This window comes from Limulus polyphemus, unplaced genomic scaffold (genome assembly GCF_000517525.1).
Source record: "Limulus polyphemus unplaced genomic scaffold, Limulus_polyphemus-2.1.2 Scaffold1151, whole genome shotgun sequence".
Classification (NCBI taxonomy): domain Eukaryota; kingdom Metazoa; phylum Arthropoda; class Merostomata; order Xiphosura; family Limulidae; genus Limulus; species Limulus polyphemus.
In genome coordinates this window covers 244,181-269,385 of record NW_013666761.1, presented here as the reverse complement: position 1 = coordinate 269,385, position 25,205 = coordinate 244,181, and the positions used below count along the sequence as shown (strand labels likewise).

Below are 25,205 nucleotides of genomic sequence, written 5' to 3'. Positions count from 1 at the left end.
CCCCCCCCCCCCCCACTCCATCAAAAATCCTGATACTTGTCTTTGGTTTTGTCCATTGATTGAAATTGCTCATGAATGTTTTTATTCCCATTATATTAGAAGTGATGGGAAAATATTTGTTGATTTTTTTTTATGCCTCTAAGGCAATCTCTATAGTGGCATCTGGACTCCCCCCCCCCCCCTTTCAAGGTGATGCAAAGTCATGTGTCACGTTTCTAAGTCTGTCCCCTACAACTATTTGAAATTTGCACTGTTGATATCAAAAGAGTATGTCTCAACAATATCACTTCCATATATTCTTGCATGGTTAATGACTTCCGAAGCAATTGTTGTAACAAAAGGAGAAGAGGCTGTTTCTAAGCAGTACAATAACATTTTCATAAATAACAGAAAAAAATGTACATAAGCTTTTTAAGAGATCAATTAAGCACTATTACTTTCATTAGATTAATACAGATAAAAGCAAATTATCATGTTATAATTAAATTATCATTTACTGGAAACAAAGAAGGAAGCTCTAGCTACAAATATAAATGTCTACCGTTATATTAAAAAATGGAAAGCTTTAGTAAATATGCACCCTTATAAAGTTCAAGAGCTTTAGTATTTTCTTTTTTTAAAAATTCTTAATATTCTGAAGAAGTAAAACAGTTAAAAGTGTAATAGTTACACATTTGAAAAAAAAAAATTGAATTGCCAGTTATAAGCCTGATTTGAATTTTTTTTTTTAACTGCTTCTAAATTTAAAGCATAATAAATGAAATGGAGTAATGATTTGCAATGAACAAAATAATTTGATATAAATTAATTATTCCTAGTGCAGAATGTGTCAATACTAATTTAAAAAAGCTAATCCAATAAAGCAAAAGATGTATTGAAATTGAAAAGAAAGACAATTTTGATGATGTATATACAATAGTGATTTAAAACTAAACAACCTTTATTAATATTTAACTTTTTGTTATGGAACCCTCTACATGTTAACACACCAAAAGGGGTGTTTTTCGATGTAGGAGCTGGTGTATTAGAGTTTCTTTGATTTTTAAGCTATTTTGTTAAAAAACATTATGGTTAATGAGTTAAACTATGAAGGATTTCTATGAGTGTGAAGTAAGTTAAAGTAATTAATAGCAATGAATGTGATGTGTTGGACCATTTTGATACCACTTCATTCACCACTTGTATGTTATACTGAAACAACAGACTTAGTCGGGTGGCTATTGTTCATGGAAAACTAAAGTTGAGGCATCATATAAATAAACATTATATGAATCTGATAATGTTAGAAAGTGTAGAATTGCATGTTTTGTATAATGATACATTATGTGTACAAGTTACTTTATTATTAGCTCCTGTTGTAGGAGATTTTTACGTAAAAACTAACTAATAATCTAGTCAACATTTAGTACGGACTGTAAGAAGAGGTTAAAGCATGTGATACAAATAGTGATTAGGAATCTTTTTGAACTACAAAAAATGAGTTATGAACATGTTTGCAAGATTTTGTTTCCCTTTTACAGAATATGGGGAATTTCTTCATGCTCGAGGAAAGAAATTCACAGATTTCGATGCTATCAGAAAAGAAATTGAAGATGAAACTGACCGAATTACTGGAAGCAACAAGGGAATATCTCCAGTTCCTATTAATCTTAGAGTGTACTCCCCACATGGTAAGTATTACCTGAAAATATGTTTTATGAAACATGTGCCCAAATTAACAGATATAATAGTATATATGCTGTCACTTATCTTCATCTGTTATATAAATCTTAAAATCAAATGTTAGTAGACAGTACCCTTTTGATTTACTTTATTGAAAATGTTAGTCTTACAGCCTGCTTTTTTAATGCTATTAAAGATGTCTGTAGTAGGTACAGTACATCTTTAAAATGTGTGCATATTGAGCAAATATTTTTACTCGTCACCTGGTTTGTCAATGCAAACAGGTTTGAATGAACAGTATATTGTACAATGTAGCATATAGGTTTAGTACCAGTTAGTGAAGTTATATTTTTTTGGAAATTTTCCAACATTATTTATTTCTTGTTGAAGGTTAGATGTTTACATTGAATTATAAAGCATAGGCATAATTATAATAGCAGATTTTTTTTTTCTTTGAGTGCTGTTTTTTGGTGCACTATTTATTATTCATGAACAGTTGTAAAAAAAACAAATGGCTTATATCAACAGAAGTTACTGTACACAAATAGAGATGGGCAGTTAACTCGATATAACTGATTACCTGTGAGCTTTGATTATATTAGTTTCATGTAAAATAATATATTAATTAAAATTGTTTAAATTATTTGTTGTCATAAAAATAATCAACTAATCAAAATTAACATTTCTGATCGTTACTGTTTCTGATTATTCTAGTTATCCAAATGTTTGAAATATTGCCATTACGATTTATTTTTGATTAATTCAAGATGGTTCAGCTTAATTGATTAGTGTCATTATTAATGAAAGTAAGCAATTAATCAAAATTAGTGTTTCTGATTATCTCTATTTTGAATTATTCCAATTATCCAAGTCCCATGTGAGAGTAATTGGTTAATTGAATGTAATCAGTTAATGAACTAAATGATTAATAATTAATCAAATTTCAGTGATCACTTGACTCTATTCACAGAGGCACTGCATTCATTGTCTTCGTCCTTACTGTTTTCTTTTCTGATTTTCACTGACTTTAGTCCCACTAATTTCACACTTGAAACCTCCAGGTCCTCATCTTGGAGGTTGTGGAGATTATATTATGACATAGTATATTTGGTTCAATATGAGGTGGAAAAAATATTGTTTTTTACTGTACTGAATGCTGACCAGCTTTGTTCACTATAAGCTGTAGTAGTTGGAAAACTTAACAATTGTAGAACAACTGTAAATAAGTGCCTACCTGTACAAATCCTTTTCATCAATCTAAAGGTGCATAGGTACTATATAGTTTCCATAGAACTTTCATGCTGCACAGTCTTTCTTCAGCTCTGTGTTCAGTAGTTCACATGTAACAGCTGTAGGATCCATTTTGAAGATATGCTTAGTTACCTTCATGATCATGTTTACTTCATTCTTCATAGCTTCCTCCAAGTATTTGTCTCCAACATATAAACTGTTTGTTGGACAGAATGAAGGGAAAAGTCCCAGCAGCTGGAAAAACATTTTATCAGTTATTCTTCTTCAGCTAGTGACAATGGTGGTTGCTACAAACTGTCTTCTTAGTGCTACCATGTTTTTCTTGAAGATAGAAACCATCTTGGACAACATCTGAAGTTTTCTAATGGCATGTGATATTGTCTGATCGATAATTCTGCTCATTTGTGCCCAAAAATTTCACTATCCAATGATTGTGGGCAGGAATGAGGAGACTGACCTAATAGTCTACTATGGCTTCCTTGGTTTTAATTGCATTTTCAAGGCACTTCGTAACTAATCCCCAGTGAATGTCCTTGAGGTAAAAAGAGCATTCTCCCTCTCGCTTGGTTTTTTTGAGCATTCATGGTGGGATGTGTTTTTGGGAATAAACTGTATAATCTTTTTGATTTGTTTCTGTAAGTTAGTTCACAGTTCTAAAGTTGAAAATGTCCATAAAAAACAGGATTGAGGTATGAGCTAGACAATCACAGATGAAGAGATGAGGATATTTCTCTTTAAGTATTGTTCATGTAACCCTCATATTAGGTGCATGGTATGTGATCAAAGTATGGGCCTTATCTGGTTTTACGGTATCTGTAGCATTACTTATAACTTTACCATATACTTACCATTATGTTAAAATAAAACAAGTTCTTTCCATGTGCAATTGTAAGTTACCTAGACAATGAAGGGCCTCCAAAAACTTGCGATAAAATCACATTAATGTCTAATATATGCTAGTTAATCACAGACTTGAAAAACAGTAGTAATAGTGTCTAAACATGCTTTATTTTTCTAAAGTAGTCAATAAAAGTAATGCCTGATTTTAAATAATCTGTGGAATCATCAAGAAATGTTGTAAAGGGGTAAGAAAAGGCATTGACTGTATCTGTTACTAGGTACTCAAACCTTATAATAGATGCTTATTGATATATATATCAGAGGCTAAAAATGTTAGTTTTGAAGAACATGGTTAAATTAAATTAGACTAAAAATGTCATAAGAAGTTTTACACTTCATCTGCATTTGTAAAGAGTAATTCAGTATTGAAAAAACGTAGTAGAGAAAGGTCTCAAAAACATAAAAATGATCACAAAACTAAGGTAGTTTCATTACATAAATTGAATGTATTTTGTGACAACAGTGTGAAAATTACAAACCTTACTGTAGATTAGCTAATATATTTTAACATTACAGTGTTTGGTTAATGAACACAATTATGCACACACGTATATACGTGTACCAAATCTTCACAAGTTTTCCTGCTAAATTTTTTAATGTTTTTGTTTTTCTAGAATTTGTATGAAAATGTTTTCACTGAATTATAATTAATCTATCACGCACACACACACACACTGACAAAAATTTGTACTAGTTTTATCACATGAAATCTAAGAATAATCATTTTTTAACAAAGAATTAATTAAATTAGTTGTAGTACTTAATAGAGTAGTCTTGTGAACATTTGTTGAGAAGAAATCCACAGAAAGGTATTAATCATATTTTCAGCTTGTTACAAATTTTATCATATGTTGCATGTGATACATTTTCATGTACATCAGTTTAGGATTAAAATAGGAAGATTAATCTCATGTAAGAATAATGGATTAGTTGAATGTAACCTATTAACAAATTCCATTAATTGCCTGGCTTTCATAGACACCTATATATTGAACATTTTGCATACTAAAAAAAATACTAATTTACAAACTTGGCAAAACCGAATGACCAGTAGAAAACTTGTATATCTTTAAATTATCATATAAAAAATAGATAAATATATATATATATATATTAGTATAACAAAATAATTATTATAAAGAAATGTGCAAAGTAAAGACATACTTCTGGTTTATTGCTGTTATTGTTGACATAGATTACAAACAAGTGTCAAACTCGCAAAATACAAAATTGATTAAAAATGTACATCCAAATAAACAGCATCTTATTTGTGAGATCTTAGCTTTTATGGAAGTGTTTGAATGTTTTCATAATCAATTGCATTGACCAAATCCCTCTTACAAATAATCATTATGCATGCTTCCAAATACAATTGTTAGAAGTTGCTCCTTAACCTAGTTTTGATTATTTTCAACTTACTGAAAGTTCTTTCATAAGAGACCTAAGAAAATGAAAGAATCAAGAGATAGTCATAGGCAGTGGAAAAATTATTATAGGCTGCTGCTCACATGTTATATCTGTACAAAATATTGTATGTACACAAAAGGCAATGAACTCTTGCAAGTAAAGTCTTGGACTGATTTACTCTTCTGATGGTTTTTTGGGCTTCAGATCTTCATCTTTTCATCTGAACTGGATTCTTCAACATTCCAGTTTTCTTAGGAAGCAGTGGCAGCCATATCAAATAACCAATTGAGAATAATATCATCCCAATTTTCTTGAACCATCTATTCTGTATACTCATTTCTCAGCAGTCTAAGAAACTGATTAGTTCCTTTTACAGGTCTTCTGCATTTACTTGAGTTGTATTTGTCATTAAACCATGAACTGGAATTACATTGGGATTTTTTTTTATCTTATTAAATTGCCTGTTATCAAGGAACAGTGTGTTTATGGAGCACTCTGTAATGTTAATGGATACCAGATCTACTACAGGATGAAAAAACTTCAAGAAAACAGTGGATCAGTCAGTTTTCCATCTCCTAATTTTCTTTTGACATTCTTTTTTCTTCGTAGCTTAGTTGGAATGGTGTAAATTGAATAATGTCATCAGAGTTTTCAATCCTTATATTCAGATTATTGTTGAAATAAAGAATCAAAGTTCAAATGCAGTAAATCCTTTCATGCTTCTTTTACCATAAGATGTGTGGATAAAAAAAATCTAACCCTTTCAAATCGTTAAGAAATATGCTGATTTTCTAAAAGCGAGTCAGCATCTTAAACTGTTTTCTCATCAAAATGCTCAGACTCTGGTTTCTAATAAAACATCTAGTGAGTCAAGAAACAAAATGTGGTTGATTGAAAAGCAAGTTATCTGATTTCTCCTGAGAGGACCATCTCATTTCTTCCAGTTTTCGAAGCTTCTTCAATTTGCAGTGGCCAGACTTCTCACTCATTTTGTTTCTCCAAACATCTATCCTCTTATAGGATTCTCTGAAAGTTGCCAGTCTTTTCAGTAGTTCAAGTTGTTTTGCTTCCAAAGGATTATAAGAATCAACTCCGCACAGATTCAGTATGTGTCAGTAACACCATACATAAATCAAATTAGGAACTAGGTGAATGTTGAAAGCTTAAAAGCTACAGAACTTCCCATATATATATTAGATGTACTGTAAAATGAAATGTTAAGCTTGTGTTTATTGATACAACTTTTAAGCCCATCAAACATGCCAGTGCCACTACTGTCCTTTATTTGCACTATAGTGAGGAGCTTTTCTTCTGTACTTTCACCATGGATAAACTGCATGATAGGCATGCCTTGATCCATTATGTTGATGTCTTGCACGGAGTCCATTTGAATGCTAAGTTTCTTTGAACAAATGCTGTCAATGATTTTTTCTTCAGGTAAAACCAAATGGCTTGAAGCACCTTTTAAACAGTAATTTTGGAGAGAAATGTCACCAAACTTTCCCTACCCCCTTTGTGATGCCCCATACTTACTGCTGCAAGCATTTTGGCATTTCTTACTAAAATGCATGAATTTCTCAAGAGGTCTTCATGAGATCACCAAAAAATCAATATAACTTTCATCATTTCCCAAAAATTTCTGTTGTTTATTAAAACTTGGTTTATGTTGAATAACAATTCATTGCTACCATGAACCCTAAAAGAAAGACTTTATCTACCAAGAATCTTTACAGTCTCAAACACTCTGTACAATTCATCAATTTTTTTTCTGTTTAAGAGTTTTGAAGGTTCGTAAGATCTATGTTAATTAATATCTTAATCCCTCAATTTTGTTCTTGTACAACATAAGCAGTAACTCAGTCTCCGTAAACCTGTGAGTTTTAGTGTCTACGGACAACGTGATAGAATTGTCTGAAATTGGAACATCCTGCAGTAAAAGGTGGTGACAGCGCCATAATAAAGATCTATAATTTCTCAATTCCATACATGGATAGAAAGTCGGGACCAATGGACTTTTGCACCCGTGGTAAATGGCGATAATAAAGGGAATTCAGCTTAAAATGAACATAATCTACATCCACAAACACTGATGGTTGAATAGGATGTTTTGAAACAAAATCAAGTTTTTGAAAAACTGAAGCATTTGATGGTAGAGTGAAGATGTAAAATCATCATCAGAAGCTATGTCCACAAGCTGGATAGAAGAACAAGAAGTGGTATTTGCAAACTTTATTAGATTCATCTACACATGTGCTGAAAAGACCTTTCTCGTTATTGACTGGAGAAGCAGAAGCTAAAATCAGAAGATTAGTTACTGCAAGGTATTCATCTAGCCACAGAGAAGTTTAAACCTAATAGAAAAAATGTTACGTATAATTCAGTTGTTATATGGCATTCATTCTATTGATGAAAAAGATGTTCTCTTTAGATATAACTATGAAAAGTTTAAAAACGTATATCTAAAGAATAAATAAAACCAGAAAATATGACCAATTCTCATATTAAAATGGTTTTAGTTTACTCAGCAATTAAAATATAGTAAACTATGTGAGATGTAATAATCAAAATATGTGTGTGTGTTTGATTTTAGTTCTTTTAATTTACATATAATGTTACTAGTAGTTTAATTTGGCTTACTTTTTACCTCTAAAAAAACATAATTTTTCATCAAAATTTCTGTTACAGATACTGAAAACTAATGATTGTTCATTGCTCATGAACTGTCATGTGTTTTCAGCAGCTGTGTCTGTGGCTATGTCCTAATAAGTTCAATTACATGTTACTTTGGAGCAGCAAAATGAATCAAGAAACAAAAATTGAACAATTAATCTACAAATTTTCTTTCATGTGAACTTGCATTACTTCTTGTCATTGGATACCTTTTCAATTTTGGCGGCCTTTATCTCTTGTAATCTTTGATAGCCAAATTTTGTATCCAGTTTTTGTTTTCATTTGTATTATGACTTAACTTTTTTTATAGATACACATAAATAACAAAAAAAAAAAAAGTAGAAACTGTGGGTGTTTCAGACTTCAGTTACTGTTCATGTCAAACTAGAGGCTATTTTTGATTTTCCCCAAGATGCACCTAATCTGCATTCATTGTAGTGCAATACAAGGTTAAAATTCTAATATTGCCAACCAAAACCAACAGCTTGTGTTTCTCTTAATCTCCTTAGTCATTTATTTAGATTGAAAACATTTAAATTGGTTTTAATTCTTCCATATTTCCCATTTTTAATGTAATTTTTAAACTTTTAATATTACATAAGAATACCAGTGCCAGATTATTGCTGCATGGGCCATTCTTGCTTATGTGTGAACTATTTGTAAAAAGTCATAACTTTTTATGGAGTAAAATACACCACAAATATTTAAGTTGTTATGCTGTTATTTGCATTATTTATTGTTTTTAAAATCATAGTGACATGTAATAGTAGAGCTTGGTAAATAAATTTACTTAAAATAATAGTACATTTTGCAGTGAGTGTTACGTGTCATTTGATCACTATAGCAAAAACAGTTTACCCCTAATTGCAGGAAAAGCATTGCTTGAAAAAATAGGGGGGGGTGCCTGAATCTGCCCCTGATATGTATATATAAATTGTGAAGTAAGATTTCTTTTTGCTTGCCTTCCTCAAACTTCATTGTATATGTATACCACTAAAAGCAACAATAGAGCAAAGATGTGGAACAGGAAGCCCTTTGCTTTGTTTTTCAGAAAAATCCTTCAATGAATACATAGTAATTTGGAATGCAATTAGAGAAAAAGTAAGTGAAAGGCACTACTCGCAAATATCTGATAGGACTTGTAAATTAATAACATCGTTCTAAACCTAGAAACCATATGGTGTGTATTATAGCTAAAAATGAAGTTATCTTCTTATCAGTGAAGTTCCGTTTTATTTAAAGAGTGCTCTTAAGAGCTTTAATTCTACATTAAAGGCTTTAATTCTGTACATTTATTAATCTTCCAGTAAATGCTAAAAATATAATATGGAAACTTTACATTCCTATCTTTTGTATATTTGGTTTACTCAGTTTTTTAATATAATTTTCCTACACACTTGGGTATTTATCTGTTGATAAAATGGTGCACACTTTGTTTTTGTGTATTAGAAGAAATTAAATTCTAGACATCAAAGTAAATACACTTATTAAAATATTTTGTGAGATGTAATGTTCACTAACTACTGAATGATTCAGGGTTTTTTTATATGTAACTAAAAACCAGTCAGGTATTTTAGAATTCATTTGTCCACTCAAATTAACTACTAAAACTGCAGAAACTAAATATACACTTTATCATTTGTTAACGACTTTCATGTTTGTACAAACTTTATATAACTGTGTAAACTAGTTAGATTTAATTACAACACTTATTTAATTATAAGAAACATATTAAAACAAATAACTGGTAGTTACATGAAATATTTACATCTAAGTCATTCACTGTTTTATTACCAGTTGTAAGAAAGTTATTATTATTTTGGGAAAATTATGATTTTTATTTGTTTGTAATTAAGTGCAAAGCTATATAATAAACTATCTGTGCTTTGCCTACCATGGGTATTGAAACCTGATTTTTATCAATATTAGTCTGCAGACATATTGCTGAGTCACTGGGGGACAAGATAATTGTATATTGTACTTACATTTAAGTGATAAACAAGTTTATGAACTAAAAGATTACAGATAGTTGTAAAAGTAACTGCATCCAAGTACTACCACAATCTGTATTGCCAATTATAAGAGCTTTCTCATTCATGCATATTATAGATAATAGTTTAAACTAATTCCTTACAAGAACTACATACTCTTGTGGAATGGATTATAAGAAATGTTACATACCTAAAAATTACAGATGGTTGCATCAAATAGCTACATTACATTCTTGTATTATTAGATTGTTCTGTTACAGAAAATACATGCATAAGATAGTGACATTACCTTCATAGTAATGAGTGTAAAATAACTCAACACCAGATTGTTGTTATTTGTTCTTATGCATTCATCACTGTTTCGTGTGAAATCAGATCAGTAACCAGATATTGTATTGAGACTGTACAGTCATTTCCTCGTATATCATTACAAGTTTGTGTTGAACATTATTTTATAGAACAATTTTGGATACAGTATTATTAGATGGATTTTCTTCCATCAAACAAAATGAGATTTCAGAACCCTGAAAAGGCATTAGAAATACAGAAGTATAATATTGTAACTTACTATAGGTAAAACTTTTAACTTACATTCACACTGCCATTAAGACTAAATTATGATAAATAGTAAAAAAAATTGTTTTATAATAATGATTTTCTTCTTCACACCATTCTCATATGGCCCAAAAAACAACCAGCAGAAATAAACTTTCATATGTTTGAAAGTATGTGTGTGTGTATATATATATATCACATTACCACTATCAGTCCAGGTTATATATAATGCAATAAAACATAAATTATTTGTAGCTACATGTGTATCATCATAGAAGAGAAATATAATGAGTGATTGTTAGAACAAAATAAGGTGACCTAATTCTTTTCAATCATACACAAAGTAAGGACCATGGGTTAATCTAGATAAAATTTTGAAACTTACTGTTATTCCACTAGAAATAAAGAGAAAAAATAGTAAATAATATAAGAAAGATCAAAAGAAATTTCTTCATAGTACACATTAAATTAATTGTTTACCTGTGTATAACCTGAATTACTGGTACAAAAAGGAAATGGTTGTGTTTTTGTTTCAGTATTAAGCATTTGTCTTTTTTTTTTACCAACCTGTTTCTTACTTTTATAAGAAAGTACTCTTTGTCTTTTTATTTTTTCACCAGAAAGTTATGATTCTGATTTATTTGTTTTCATGTGTTGTTTATCCATAACTCAAGTAAGTTTGATTGACTAACCAAAGCCATCTCGTGCAAAACAAATTATGCATCAAGATTATTTATAGTACAAGCATACTTTTTTGAATCATTTAGAGAAGTGAAGTTAAATGAAATGCAAATACTCAAACTACGATACTGAAATTACATGTACAATGTGAAAAAAAAAGTATATATATATTACATTTTATAATAATCCCAGAACTATGTTCAGGAAATAAAATGTTTGGTGTATGTGCAACTTTGAAAACATTTTGAACAATTAACTAATGGAACAGATACAGCTATGAAGAATGGGCTGTTCTAAGTAATGTTTTTATGAAGTTCTGTTTTGCTGTAGTGGCTCAACAGTATGCTTATGGACTTATAATGCTAAAAATAGGGCTTGATACTTATTTTGGGCATGATGTAAACAGCCCATTGTGTAGCTATTCACTTAAATGCAAATAAACAAAAACTTGTTTGCTATTTATGTTATTTATAAATAAAAGAACTTAGTATACTGTATCTTTTCTGACATTCTACAACAGCTTCCACATTTTCAGCTGGTGAAGTTAAGCATTAATATTTTGTGAAAGCTTAAAACAAAAAGTTTAAAGCTAATTATTGTTTTTTTATTGAAGGATTATTATACATGTTTAAATTACTATTTATTTATTTGTTTAGTATTAAATTTGACCCTCATTGACCTTCCGGGGATGACCCGAGTGCCTGTAGGTGATCAGCCTGTAGATATTGAACAACAAATTAGAGACATGCTTCTCATTTATGTTCGAAAGGAGAACTGTCTTATACTAGCAGTATCGGCAGCCAATCAGGATTTGGCAACATCTGATGCTCTAAAATTGGCCAAAGAAGTTGATCCAGAAGGTATGATATTTTATTTTTAATTTATGTCCCCAGAAAAACAACTGTTATTAATGTGACTTTCATTCATTTTTCAGTATTAAGTCTTACTATAATTGATCTTCCTGGTATGACCCGAGTACCAGTTGGTAGCCAGCCTTTGGACATAGAAAGAAAACTTCATGACCTGATATTGTCTTACATCTCTAAATCCAACTGTCTTATATTGGCAGTATCTCCAGCTAATACTGATCTGGCTACATCTGATGGTCTAAAGTTATCTCAAGAGGCAGACCCCTTAGGTTTGGCCCTTGATTTTATAGCCTGGAGTGACAAAATTTAACAGTTTTTTTTAGTTGTTGAAGTGATCCTAAATTAACTTGACCCAAACACCTGTTGTTTTTAAATCATGTGAATTAAGAAGTATTCTGTATTGTCTGAGCATGTAATGGAAAAAAAAAAAGCTTAGTTGACTTGGATTGTAGTAGATGCAACTGAACACTAATGTAGCCTAACTGCTTATAGTAGTTTAGTTTAGAATATCTGTTAAAATTGGCTTGTTTCAACTTAATGAAGGTCTTATTGGCATCATATCTGAATATTTAAAGAATGCTTATAAGCTGTTAAAAAATATGATTTTTTGTAATGTTATAACTTTGAAATTGGTCTCTTGTGCAAGGATCTTCATATAGCAATTATGAAAACATCATGATTTATGGCTGAAATTTCCAATGAAAAAATTGGATCTTATTTCCTGAGATCAGTTACTTTTCTCAGTGTTTTAATGCAGTGCTTGGCATTATTAATTAAGTAAATCTATACTTTTCTTGTACATACCTGCTCACTTCAATAATAGTGTAAGTTGTTTTCTTTGTGCAAAGAGCTACTTATACTTATGAAATTTCCACATTAATATTTCTATTTATATAGGTATAAGGAAAAGAAAGGTTTTGTGTGAGCTCATTTATGAACCTTATTTGCTATTTATTTTAAGGTAAATGTTCATCTAAACATATGCTTTCAGAAATAACCAACTGGTATTGGGAAATTCATGTAATTATTTTAAGCCTTTATAATAAAGAAAACTTGCAGGGTACTTAAGGATAAGCACTTCACAATATTGTAGCCTTCAGAGAGATTTGATTTTGATTTTGCAAGAATTTTTTTTCACCTTTATATTATCATATTTGTTTTTATGATATTAAGCATGCCTATTACCCAAGATAAAGTAACATAAAGAACTGGAATAATCATGCATGACTGCAGATTGTTATACTACAGTATTTGAGAAATCTAGATTTATATTATCTAATATTTAGAGATATGCTTTGTAGATTCTTGGGTTAAATTGAGAAAAACTATTTTGCCTTGTTGAAAAATTGATTACAAAAGTTAGTTAATTTTATTTTAGTACTGAGTGATTCATTGCATGACTAACTATGGTTGTTTTTAGAGGATTAAGTATAAGTAAAATTGTCAGTCTTATTAGTCTCAATAACCAGAAGAAAACTATTTGATATGATACCCATTGTTAAGAAGAACAAAAAAACAAAGTAAATAAAGAAATCTTCAAACTATCTACCTCTTACGTTTTGTTTAGGTCTACGAACAATTGGTGTCCTTACAAAGCTAGATCTGATGGATGAAGGAACAGATGCTAAAGATATTTTAGAGAATAAGATCCTCCCACTTCGTAGAGGTAAGAAACTTTACAGTTCATTTTAACTGTATTTTTTTTTAATTATAAATGAAGTCAAAAGTATATTGAATCTGTTTATGTGGTTTTAAAAACTACTAGTTGTCTTTTGTAATTGGTTAATGAGTAATGATTTTTGTTAATAGCAAAATCAGAATAATGTTGAAAACTGAGGAACATTTGATATTTTCCTATGTTTCTGGTGACATACCTTAAAAAATACATCAGAAGACTGTGTCTGATTTGATAGGAACAAAGTAGATGATAAATAAATTAGTCTTAGATGTGCATCTTGGATGTGTAACAGGCTTCACCAATTTATATTTGTTGTTAAAGGCAATGGTGGAACTGAACTGGTAGTATAGATATAGATTTTTTTTAATGACCATTATCAGAAGAAAATCTGAAACTAGTAACTTGAAATATATGACCTTAGAACACCAAATACCTTGTACTGCCAGTTATGGTTTGTGTTTTATTGGAATGCTCCTGAAGAAGATGTAAAGTGAAATGTTGAGTGTCTAAATAAATAAAAATAACAATTTGGTGTTATAAGGTTGTTTATTTCTAGTATTAAAATATCTTTTATATACCAATATAGAAGAAGCTCATTAAACCTCAAAAATAAATCATAATCTGCTATATAGTGTGATAAACACAGCTTACTAGTAAGTAGACACCCACTCCAAAAATAATGTTACTTTATTAAATAAACAAGATGCAAAAGTTAAAACAGTTCCATTGGATTTTAGTACATCTACCATTTGCAGTATCTATAATCTGTGCTTGTGGGATTGTATCCCATTCCTGACAAAGAACGTGGATGTGGATGTCCCAAGAAGTTGGTTATTTGGGATATTTTTTCAGAAACTGATCAGTGATGGACACCAAATGCTCAATAGTGCTTATATCTTGCAGTTGGTCCAACCAAAGGTAAGTGGTAATGTCTTGGCCATTAAGCCATTGTTTTTTACTTGGGCTGAATGAACAGGAGCTTCATCCTGCATGAAATTGCAGCCTTGTCAATTAAGCTGGTCATTGGCATAGACAGGTATAAGGCCTTGCTCAAATATTGTACATAAAATGTATTAAGCAGCAGTGACCTGTCCCTTTGCATACAATCAACTGTGATTGTTCAACTGTCAATGTCACACCATAATGGAAATGTTGTCATAATGTGTCATGGCTTACATAACAAGTTTCTGGAAGGATAGTTTCCAAATGTAGGTGTGTCTACTGTTTAAGAATTATGCAAACCTGAACTTGTCTGTAAAAACAACAACAGTGTCCCAAAAAGCAGGAAGGTGTAATAGCATATGTGATGCCCATGGCTGTTGACACATACGATATTGCCTGAAGTAAAGAGTGGCTTCTGTCTAGCTACTATGCCGTAGTAGCCACTGCTAAAAAATAACTTCTGATGGTTTGAGGGCAAGTTTGGGCCTGTCCTTCAAGAGTAATGGCTATTTGACATGGGTATTTTTTTCACTTTTCTTAAAGCTAAAGATCTTGTTCTGTTGTGGTTTTGGGTGCTTGGTCCATGTAGTAACTGTGACTGGAATTACACTGTCACCCTATTTGCTGTGTACAACAGTATTTCAGATGAACTGCCAGTATCTTGCCGATGTTTACTACTCTCTCATTGTCCAACTATTATACATTCTCGTGAAAATGTGATTATTTCCTTGGATCCTTTTATTCATGGCATGGCTGTTTTCATTCTGTGATGTTTATCAAGCTACTTATTCATCAGAGTTATTTACATTAAAATTGTGGAGGTGGTCGATTTGCATTCATTGAGATGTATACATGTGCATTTTCCATTTATGTAACATAGAAAATATAAACAAACGTGACAATATTACAAAATTTGATAATTATTACAATGTATAATGTAATGCTTGTGCAAAATATTACAAGTTCGTCCTAACATTATAATAATGTTGTAGTTTGATTATCATGGTACAACAAGCAGTTTTACACATGACAAAAGTGTAATCTGATTGCTAAATGAAAAGTGAAATAACATAATTTATAAATATTTGTATGTAGTTACTATAACAGTTGTGTGATAATACTTGTTTTGACATCATTTTTTGTTATGGTGTAATGTCTGTGAAAGTGTACATATACAATGTGGTATGATAATATTATGTAATGCATTTTTAGATATTAGTAGAATGTAAAAGCTTTTGATAAAAATTTGGCACAATGGTAATACGTATTCCAATTGATTGCTGTGTTGTTTTCCTCATATATCACTTTCCGTATATGAGTTGAACTGTGAAAATATATTATTTTCATATGAACTACTTTGGAGAACCTGAAAGATGCAACAAAAAATTGCTCCATTTTTACTCTTCAAACAGTACACCTAAGGTCCTCAAGAGGTGATCTGTGGGCCCTGAAAACCTGAGTTCTGGCTGCAGATTCATTTTATTAAAAGTTGTTTGAGAACAGTTTAGTATGGAGATTTTGCATGTATTCAATCATTAAATGTATAGTAAGCTAGCTACTGTAAAAGTTTGATTTTCTTTCCAAAATAAAATTATTTTTGGTTATTAAATGAAGTCATTCACTCATGCCACCAATATCACTTTCTGGTCAAATCAATCAACCAGTCCTTGGTAAAAAGTAATTAGGGACCAGAGCAATAGAACACTCATAAAGAGTATAAATTATGTTAACGAACTTACCCACATAAGTAGTCAGTTTGTTAATATAACTTCTGAACACCTTTTGTATATATAATAAAATGTAACTGAAGTTTATATTTGGTTTCAGGTTATATTGGAGTTGTGAACAGAAGTCAAAAAGATATTGAAGGAAGAAAGGACATCAAGGCAGCCTTAGAAGCTGAAAGAAGATTTTTCTTGAGTCATCCTTCATACAGGTACATGTATAATCATACACCTAAATTAGACAGATGTTCTTCATCCAAGAAATTTCTCTCAGTTATGTATCCATTTTAAGCAAACATACCTGGTGTGTGTAGGAGGGTTCTGCTATGGCTCATTGAATATTTCATGAAAATTAGCTTTTGCAATGTGTCTATTTTTGAAACCAACAGAATCTTTAACTGCTTCCCAAGTTATTTTAAAATCTCACTCACAAATTAAATCCTAGAAAACACAGAGACCAGTCAACTTGCAGCCATATTGTTATCACAAGAAGATGAAGTAGCAGAAGATTTGTTTTTAAGTAGCTTTTGATTGATCTGGTGTGCTATCAAATTGAAATATGCAGTTTCCAAAACATACCTACCTCTTCTCACATTAAAGCTATTACTCGACTGCTGGGGTTTCCTTCCTTTGCCCATCTGAGCATTAGTCAGAATATTTCTCACTTGCTCCAGTCTTTTATTCTCCACTTAACTGCCTTTGGGGATATCTGTCACATGACACTCTCCACCTACATCAGTGTGCTCTCTCTTCTGGTACTGTATATAAGCATCTTATTCAGATAATATTATCACTTTTTCTCAACAAAGCATTCACTAATATGTTTCTCTGTACTACGATACTTTGAGTGATCTTTGTGTTATCTATTTTATTTTCGTATTAAGAAAACATTTTTGAAAGCCAATATACAGCATGAATTCCCGGATTATTGTTTCTGGCACATGCACAAATCAGGTCTCTCCCATCCCTCTAATAACTAGCATCACTCAATAATTGAGGAGGGGGGGGTCACTTTCAGTTGGGCCTGTCAGTGACCCTATTTGTACTGAGAAGATGACATATAAACATATATATATATATATATATATATAATTGGTCCAGTGGTGTTTCTCCGGGGGTTTCTGAGGCTGCATTTGAGGGTGATCCTGGACATTCTGAGGAGAATTTAGAATTGCTTTTTCTTATGCCTTCCTTTATTCTGTTGGCTTCTTAGGAGGCCACTTTGGGATCAGCCAGCTCTGGCTCCTTTTCTTCAGTTGGTCCATCGAGTGTGCAATGTTTTGGGTCTTTCCCAGGATTGCTTTTGAACCTGCACCTTCCTTGATGGCTGAAAGGTCTGAGAGCAAATACTTAGTTCTCCCTCCATCCACTGATATTGTGGTTCATGCAGGGAGGTTTATTGCTCAGTTACATAAAGGGACAGCTATGTCTTGACCATCACAGTTGTCGGAACTACGTGATATAGCCTACCACTGTCAGGTGGATGTGTATTCAGACTCTCAAAGAATACACCTGCTCCTGGAAATTTGGAGTTCTAGTAGGAGTCTGTAGTCAACCTGAATAGATCACAACTTTCTAGGATATGTCTCACGCTATATATGGTGCTAAGATAATTATTATCCTTCTAACTTTGGTCTGAAGACTCTCAGGATCACCAAGTCAATTTGATGATGAGTTGGGATCGTTCTTAGCACGTACATTGGTTCAGTTGTCAACTTCTTCATTCATCCCTGTTGTATTTGGCATCTTGACTTTCCTCGGCTCCTACAGAGACTCATAGTTCAGTTCCTATTCAAGGATCCCAACCCCCAGCATCAACCCCTCGGTCCATTGGTACCCAGAATAGATTCTTTCCATATCTACTAGGTTCCTCCTCTGAGTCAGAATTCTGCCAGTGGCAGCTGTGACTGTTGTATGCCTTTGGGGTCTGTGGGGCTCGGCTCCAAGAATTTCTAGACATATGGAAAACATTAACCACGGATCCATGACCACTACAAGTCCTTGAGTCAGGATTAGTTTTCAGTTCACATATTCATCACCATTATCCACCCAACCTGTAGTGTTTCTAACTCCTGCAGATACTCAGATTTCAGAACTGTGTTCTAGTGCTATCAAAGATTTGTTGGTCTAGGGTGCAGTTGAGAGAGTCGTCCCAGTCTTCCTTTTATTCCTGTCTTTGTTGTGAACAAGGAGACAGAAGATTGGCATCCAGGCATAGATTTTCCTCAACTGTATCAATTCCTAGATCCTCCAAGGTTCACAATGAAGCCATTCCTCACTCTGCATTGGCATTTTTTTTAATTGGATTGTGTATGCCCAAGTTCGATGTAGCCAACTCCTATCTGCACATTTCCATAGTGGTGGCATCCCATCACTATCTGCATTTTGTGCACAAGGATCAAGTGCTGCAGTTCAGGGCATCTGGCCTTCAGACTAGCATTGGCACCACGTGTGTTCTGCCAAATCATACAAGTTTTTCTCATCACCTCTTTTCCCTAGGCATGTGTACACACCATTCCATGGATGACTGGTTACTGCTAGCACCATCTTGTCAGTTGGTGGAACATCAACAGATTCTACTTTCAGAAGCAGCCAAGGCAGGTTTCATTATCAGAGCTAAGAAATATATTCTCACTCCAACACTATATATATAGTCAGTCGATGTATCTTTTTCAACATGTATCTCAGTTGGACTCAGCTGGCTCACATCAGGCTTCAAGCGTGGAACAGGCATTACAACTCTTACTCACCTCTCCTTCTCCCACTGTGCAAATGGTTCTTTCTCTTTTGGGGATCTGGGCATCACTCAAATCCCTCATTCCTTTGGGACAAGTGCATAAGAGATTCCTGCAGTGGTCTTTATTCAACAAATCGATCATGAACAGCAATTCACTTGATTCCCCAGTTTCCTTATTCAGGATCATCATCTTTAATCTTGATTACTTAGATTGGAACAATACTATGATAGGTATTCCTCTGCTGCCACCTCGTACAGAGATCCATCTCTTCGTGGATGCCTTGCTTCAGGGATGAGGTGCGTATTTCAATGGTCAGGAAATCCAGGGTTTGTTCACGGATGATAGAGCTTCCGTACACAGTGTTTTAGAACTTCTTGCTGTTCAAAGGGTGATGTCTCATGGACTGGGCTTATTAAGGGGAAATTGTCAGGCTTCACTTTGACAATTCCACGGTTATGTCTTACATTTCCCATCAAGGGGCACTTGGTCCAATGCTCTTTGCTTTTGAACCTTGGATCTTTTTTCTTGGGACCACTCCTAATGTATCACTCCACAAACTTGCCATGTTCCAGGAATGATGAAATTGGTGGCAGATCAATTGTCTCAACCCAAACAGATTCTCCCAACAGAATGGATGCTGCATTGCGAGGTTTTCTGTTGGATTGGCTCTCATTTCAAAATATTGATGATTGGTGTGTTGGCCACTCATTGGAACAACCAAGTACCAGCATTTTGGCCTTCGGTACTTCACCTTCGAGCATTGGCAATAGATGCATTCCATCAGAATGGAATGGGATTACACCTCTAGGCCTTCTCACCAATTTGTATGTTACCCAAGGTATTAGCTATGATCTGTTCAAACCTATTGTCAGGTCCTGTTGATAACACCTGATTGGCAGCTAAACCCTGGTTTACAGTTCTTTGGTAAATTTAGGAGTGCCCACCTCTTCCACTTCCTTTTTCACCATCTCTGTTGAGGGAGCCACGATCCAACTTCCTCCCAGCCATCCTGAATCTCAACTTCTAGTATGGAGGTTCTGCGATCCTACGCACAGCAGTGGGGTTTATTTTCTAAGGTTGCCATGTATCTGTCTCAGTCTTTGCTTGGTCTCACAAGGGACATTTATCAATGGAAGTGGCACACATATCAGTAATGGTGTATTGAGAGGAGGTTGGCTCTTTTTTTTTTTTTCACCTGGCTCTTTGACAAAGCTTTTGCATTTTGCACACTTGCCTTGTATAAGGTGGCCTTATCGACTACTTTTAGATACATGAGGTGGAAATTATTTGAGTCTTCAGTCTCCTCACATTGTTTTGGGTCCTTCGTCCCAAATGACCGTTTCAGTTGTGTAACTGGTATATTAAGGTGGTATTACATGCCCTTTCTGAACATTCGTTTGAGACCTTAGCCTCGCGTACCATGTATCACCTTTCCCTGGAGATTTAATTTTTGTTGCTGGTAGCCTACAGATGGTGCCAGTTGGAGTTGTTTGCACTGAGCTTTATCATTCCACCTATGTTCTTCAACAGGTTCTTCTTCCCTAAGACACTGACAGCCAGAGAAGGGGATAAATCATTTTCACTATTTCATCTGACCACTATTTTTCACTTGTATGACCGATCGGATCTCGATCCTTTTTATATTTCCAGTGAGGTTCTTGAAGTGTTATGTTGCCTGCACTAATGCCTCTAGAGGTGCTAGACAAAGACTTTTTAATCATTGGGATCCTTTAGTTTCCTAGGACTTCTCCCTAGTTACTTTGTCGAGGTGGGTATGGAAATTGACCCATATCGCTTATTCTGGGCTCTCTTTGGCAGTGAGGAGTCTTCTGCAAGTCATGTCTCTTCAGATTCATCACATTTCTATGTGAGGTTGAATTGCCTGCTGGAGGAACTTGCATGAGCTGGTATGTGGATCTCCTCCAATACTTTTATCTCTCATTGTTTGCATGATCTGGCAGTATCTTCTTCCGAAGGTTTTCAAATAGTCCCAGTAGATATCTTAATCACATCCACTAGATTATAAGGAGGTGTGAATATCTTCATGACTAATATTGTCTCTCCTTTATTTTCCAGGGTCCTCTTTTTCACAGGATCCTACTCTATGGCAGGTGTTGCCCAGGCACGTGTGCTTTAACCAAACTAATTCCAAACTAGCAACCAATAACACTATATTCTTCATATAAGTTGAAACAGGCTCTGTCGGAATCTGGTGTTCCATAAGACCACCTCGAAGCAGGCAGGTAGTATTACTGTACTAAGCTGGACTGCCACTCATGGCTATCCTGAGTAAAACATAAGGGGATCTTGCCCATCATTAGATTGAATAAATCATGTCAGTTTGCTTTTAAAAATTTAGGGAACTTGATTCACCTAGTGTATTGTTTCTAGAGTATTATTCCTCAGGACTCCTTAATGCACATTACCCCACCCCCCTCATTTTCTACCAGTGGAGCTAGGAGTCCTTACCACACCTGTTTACCAGTTGCTGGGGTGGTAGAAAGAGGCTGTTCCTATAGTGATGACGGATTACATCATATCCCACCTGAATGGCATGATTTAGGTTTTAGGTGTAGAGCATACCTGTTGTGGATGCAGTGCGGTTCTCACACTAGGGTGCTAAGATTCTTTTGGCACACCCATGATCTATACAGACACATTTTGTATAAATACTGCCCTCCACCTTATCAATACTGGATTTTAGCTGTAGTATGAGCAGAGGTAAGTATGTTTAGGAAGTTAACATTTTCTTAAATTGAAAATGTATTTCCAATAGTACTTACCTCCTTTCACACTCTCCCGCCCTTCCTTTCCACTAAGAGCCAGTGTAAGAGAATGCATATTGGGTCAGTCTCGAAAAAGTGATAATATTATTTGAATGAGGTGCTTATGTACAGTAACAGTAGAGAGGGTGCATGGACATAGGTAGAGAGTGTCACATGACAGATATCACCAAAGGCAATTAAGTGGGGAATAAAAGATGGGAGCAAGCAAGAAAAATTCAGACCAGTGTTTAGATGGGCAAAGGACGGAAACCCTAACAGTCAAGTAATATTTGTAATGTGAGGGGAGGTAAGTATTATTGGAAATACATTTTAGATATAAGAAAATATTAACTTCTATAATTATACAAATCTAAGGATCACTACAGTTTCTTTGATATGATGGAATAGGTACCACTATATATTGGTTTTGAAAAAACATAAATATGTTTAATTGTACAACAGTGTAAAACTGTAGGTCAAAAATGACTTAAATAGTAAAGTTTATGTTAGGAACCATGAAGCTTTATTTATAAGCAGAATTGGTTTGATCTATGTCAAAAAAAAATTTGATGAATATATATGGACTTTAAAAAAATTATAAAACTTATTGTACAATTTATGATTTAAATCACCAAAACAAGGTACTACACATGGAATATGGATATTGGAAGCTATTTGTTTTTCTATCAAAAAATTGGTGGTGTAAACATATTTTGCACATTTATGAACTTTTAAATGACCAAAAATATATTTGCATCAGAAATGTTATGTGACCTTGTAGCTCAGTGGTAAGCTTCAAGGTTCATAGCACTAAAAGTTGGGGTTCAGTCCCTGCATTAAACATAGCACATTTTACAGCTTTAATAACAAAAATGTTATTTATACAGTTAGAAGGCATGCGTGAGAAATATGCTAAAAAAATATGTAATAAATAAATATATATATATACGCATTTAATTAGAGAAGACAGAGATTAGGTTTTCAATTGGATTACCAAGCTTAGAGGAAATTATTTTTGTACATGTTGTTCTAGAGTTTTTACGAAGGAGATACTTATATATTTCTAAAGTTTGCTATTAATTAATATTGATGTATTAATATACTTTTAAGTTACAAGAATAATGATGATAGTAATTTTTATTTTGATTGACAGAGGTACTTGATATGGGTAAGCAGAGAGAAAAAATGCTTTTAATAAGTTTTTTGATTTAAACTTTGTTTTCAAGAAGAAAAAGATCAAGGTTCTTACCAACACTTTCAAAGGGGCATGATAAATGGTGCCCAAAACTCATAGCAGAGTCTTTTTACCTTTAAGGATGACTAAAATTCACCTCAGTTCTTTTCTATAGCTACAAACTCAAAACAATTATCAACGACGCAATTTATGTTACTTAGCAATTACACTCTTAGTCATGTAATACTGTAGTTGAGATCCCTTTTCTTATTTATAGGCACATGGCAGATCGTATGGGAACTCCTTACCTGCAGCAAGTGCTGAATCAGCAATTAACCAATCATATTCGAGACACCCTTCCAGCACTGAGGGATCGACTGCAGAAACAGATGCTTTCAATGGAGAAAGAAGTTGAAGAATATAAGAACTTTTCTCCAGATGACCCATCACGGAAAGCTAAGGCCATGTTACAGTAGGTTGTATTTTTTAAAATAAACACTGAAAGTTATGTTGAAGTAGTTTATTTTGTTGCATTTCAATGTATTAAATCAGTTGAGGTATCTAGTTCAAACCATTGTTCATATGTTTTTTTGAATTAACATATGGGAAAACGTACATTTATAAGTTTTAAGGTTTGTAAAGCAGAGTTATGACACACATTAAATTGATGTTTAACTGTGTTTTTTTTATATTTACTTTCAAAGTAAGAAATTGAATAAGGTGTAATACTAAAATTTCAATTATAATCTACAGTTTGATGCCAAATGTATTGACATAAATTCATTAAATAATAGCTCATTAAAACTTTGAGTGGGAGTCAACAAACACGATGACATGGCCTTTCACCCATGACCCGTCTGGAAAGGGTTAAGGAATATTATAACACAAAAAAGTTTTGAATCTTTGAAACTAATGAGAAAAAAAATTGAATCTGTATGGTGGGCTTGTATGTTCTTATCAGATATTTTTTCTTCTGTAGCTAAGAATAATTTGAGAGAGAAACAAACAATACTTTTGAAAATTTAGTAGAAGAAGGTTAAAAGCAGGTCTTATTGTGGGAATATTTTATGTAAACCCACAGATCTAATTGTGGGAATATTTTATGTAAACCCACAAGTGTTAGATATTTTTTGATAACTTGTATATAACTGAAATTACTTTTCATTATTCTTAAATAAAAAAGGAAAATACCAAAAAAAAAGTTGAATTTGTATAAAATCTGAAAAATTACTTTTTTTATTGGTAGGATCAAATGCTTAATGTTATTGAAAAGAGCTGTTGTTTCAGTGGATTTCAGTTGTTAATTATTTCATTAGATGATTATATTAAATGAACCATTTATATCTACAATTATTTGATCTAACACATTTTAAGTAAGGTGATTCTTATGAGCCATAAATCAAAGTTTGATATGGAGATGTAATGAAACATTTACTTGCATTAGGTATAAAAACATTTTTATATTTTGACTGTTTTTAGAGGTATTGTTATATGGTTTTCTAAGTAAAGAGAGAGCAAAAGTTTTATTATATGAACCAGATGTTTAGAAAGTTGTTAGTTTTTGTTGTTTTTCTGCAGGATAATCCAACAGTTACAGTCACAGTTTGAACAGAATATAGAGGGCTCTGGCTCCACCATCATCAATACCAATGAATTGTCTGGTGGAGCAAAAATCAACCGCTTATTTCATGAACGATTTCCTTTTGAAATTGTTAAAGTAAGTTATGTATGATAGTAATTGTTGCTGTTTTGTTGTATAAGTTAAATGTGTTTGTATGTGGTGGTTATACAATAATTCATGGGATAGTCTTCCATACAGTGTATTTCTGTTATAATAACCATATGCTTCTTTGGGCATTTGAATTTGTTTTTGTCCTTTCTGTTGATGTTAGTTTACAAACTTGATGAATTCAAAAGTTTGTCCGAGATCTTTTTTTTTTCATGACTTTTTGAAGACTTAGTTCAGCCTCATATATTTTCATTGGAATTTTATTTGTTAAGAAAGAAACTAAGACCAGGTTAGATTTGTTATGTATTATAATTTTGAATGGTCTGAAACCAAGCTAAATGAAAATTTAAATTTAGTAGTTAAATAAATGCCAATATGTATCCAATTTATATTTGCCAACAAGATTGATACACACAGTTTTCTTTTTTAATACAAATATATTTCAATATACAAACATAATACAATTTAC

The 25,205-nt window shown here is 32.8% G+C and overlaps 1 protein-coding gene across 1 annotated transcript in view; it reads left to right on the top strand.

The window, feature by feature from the left end:
- Positions 1–25,205, top strand: part of LOC106462365 (dynamin-1-like) — a 65,527-nt gene that overhangs the window by 7,720 nt on the left and 32,602 nt on the right. The window contains exons 3-8 of the mRNA XM_013922282.2: positions 1,521–1,670; positions 11,774–11,977; positions 13,554–13,652; positions 16,434–16,542; positions 23,285–23,479; positions 24,586–24,724. Coding sequence (XP_013777736.1) covers positions 1,521–1,670; positions 11,774–11,977; positions 13,554–13,652; positions 16,434–16,542; positions 23,285–23,479; positions 24,586–24,724 — 896 coding nt within the window. The remainder of the gene's footprint in view (positions 1–1,520; positions 1,671–11,773; positions 11,978–13,553; positions 13,653–16,433; positions 16,543–23,284; positions 23,480–24,585; positions 24,725–25,205) is intronic.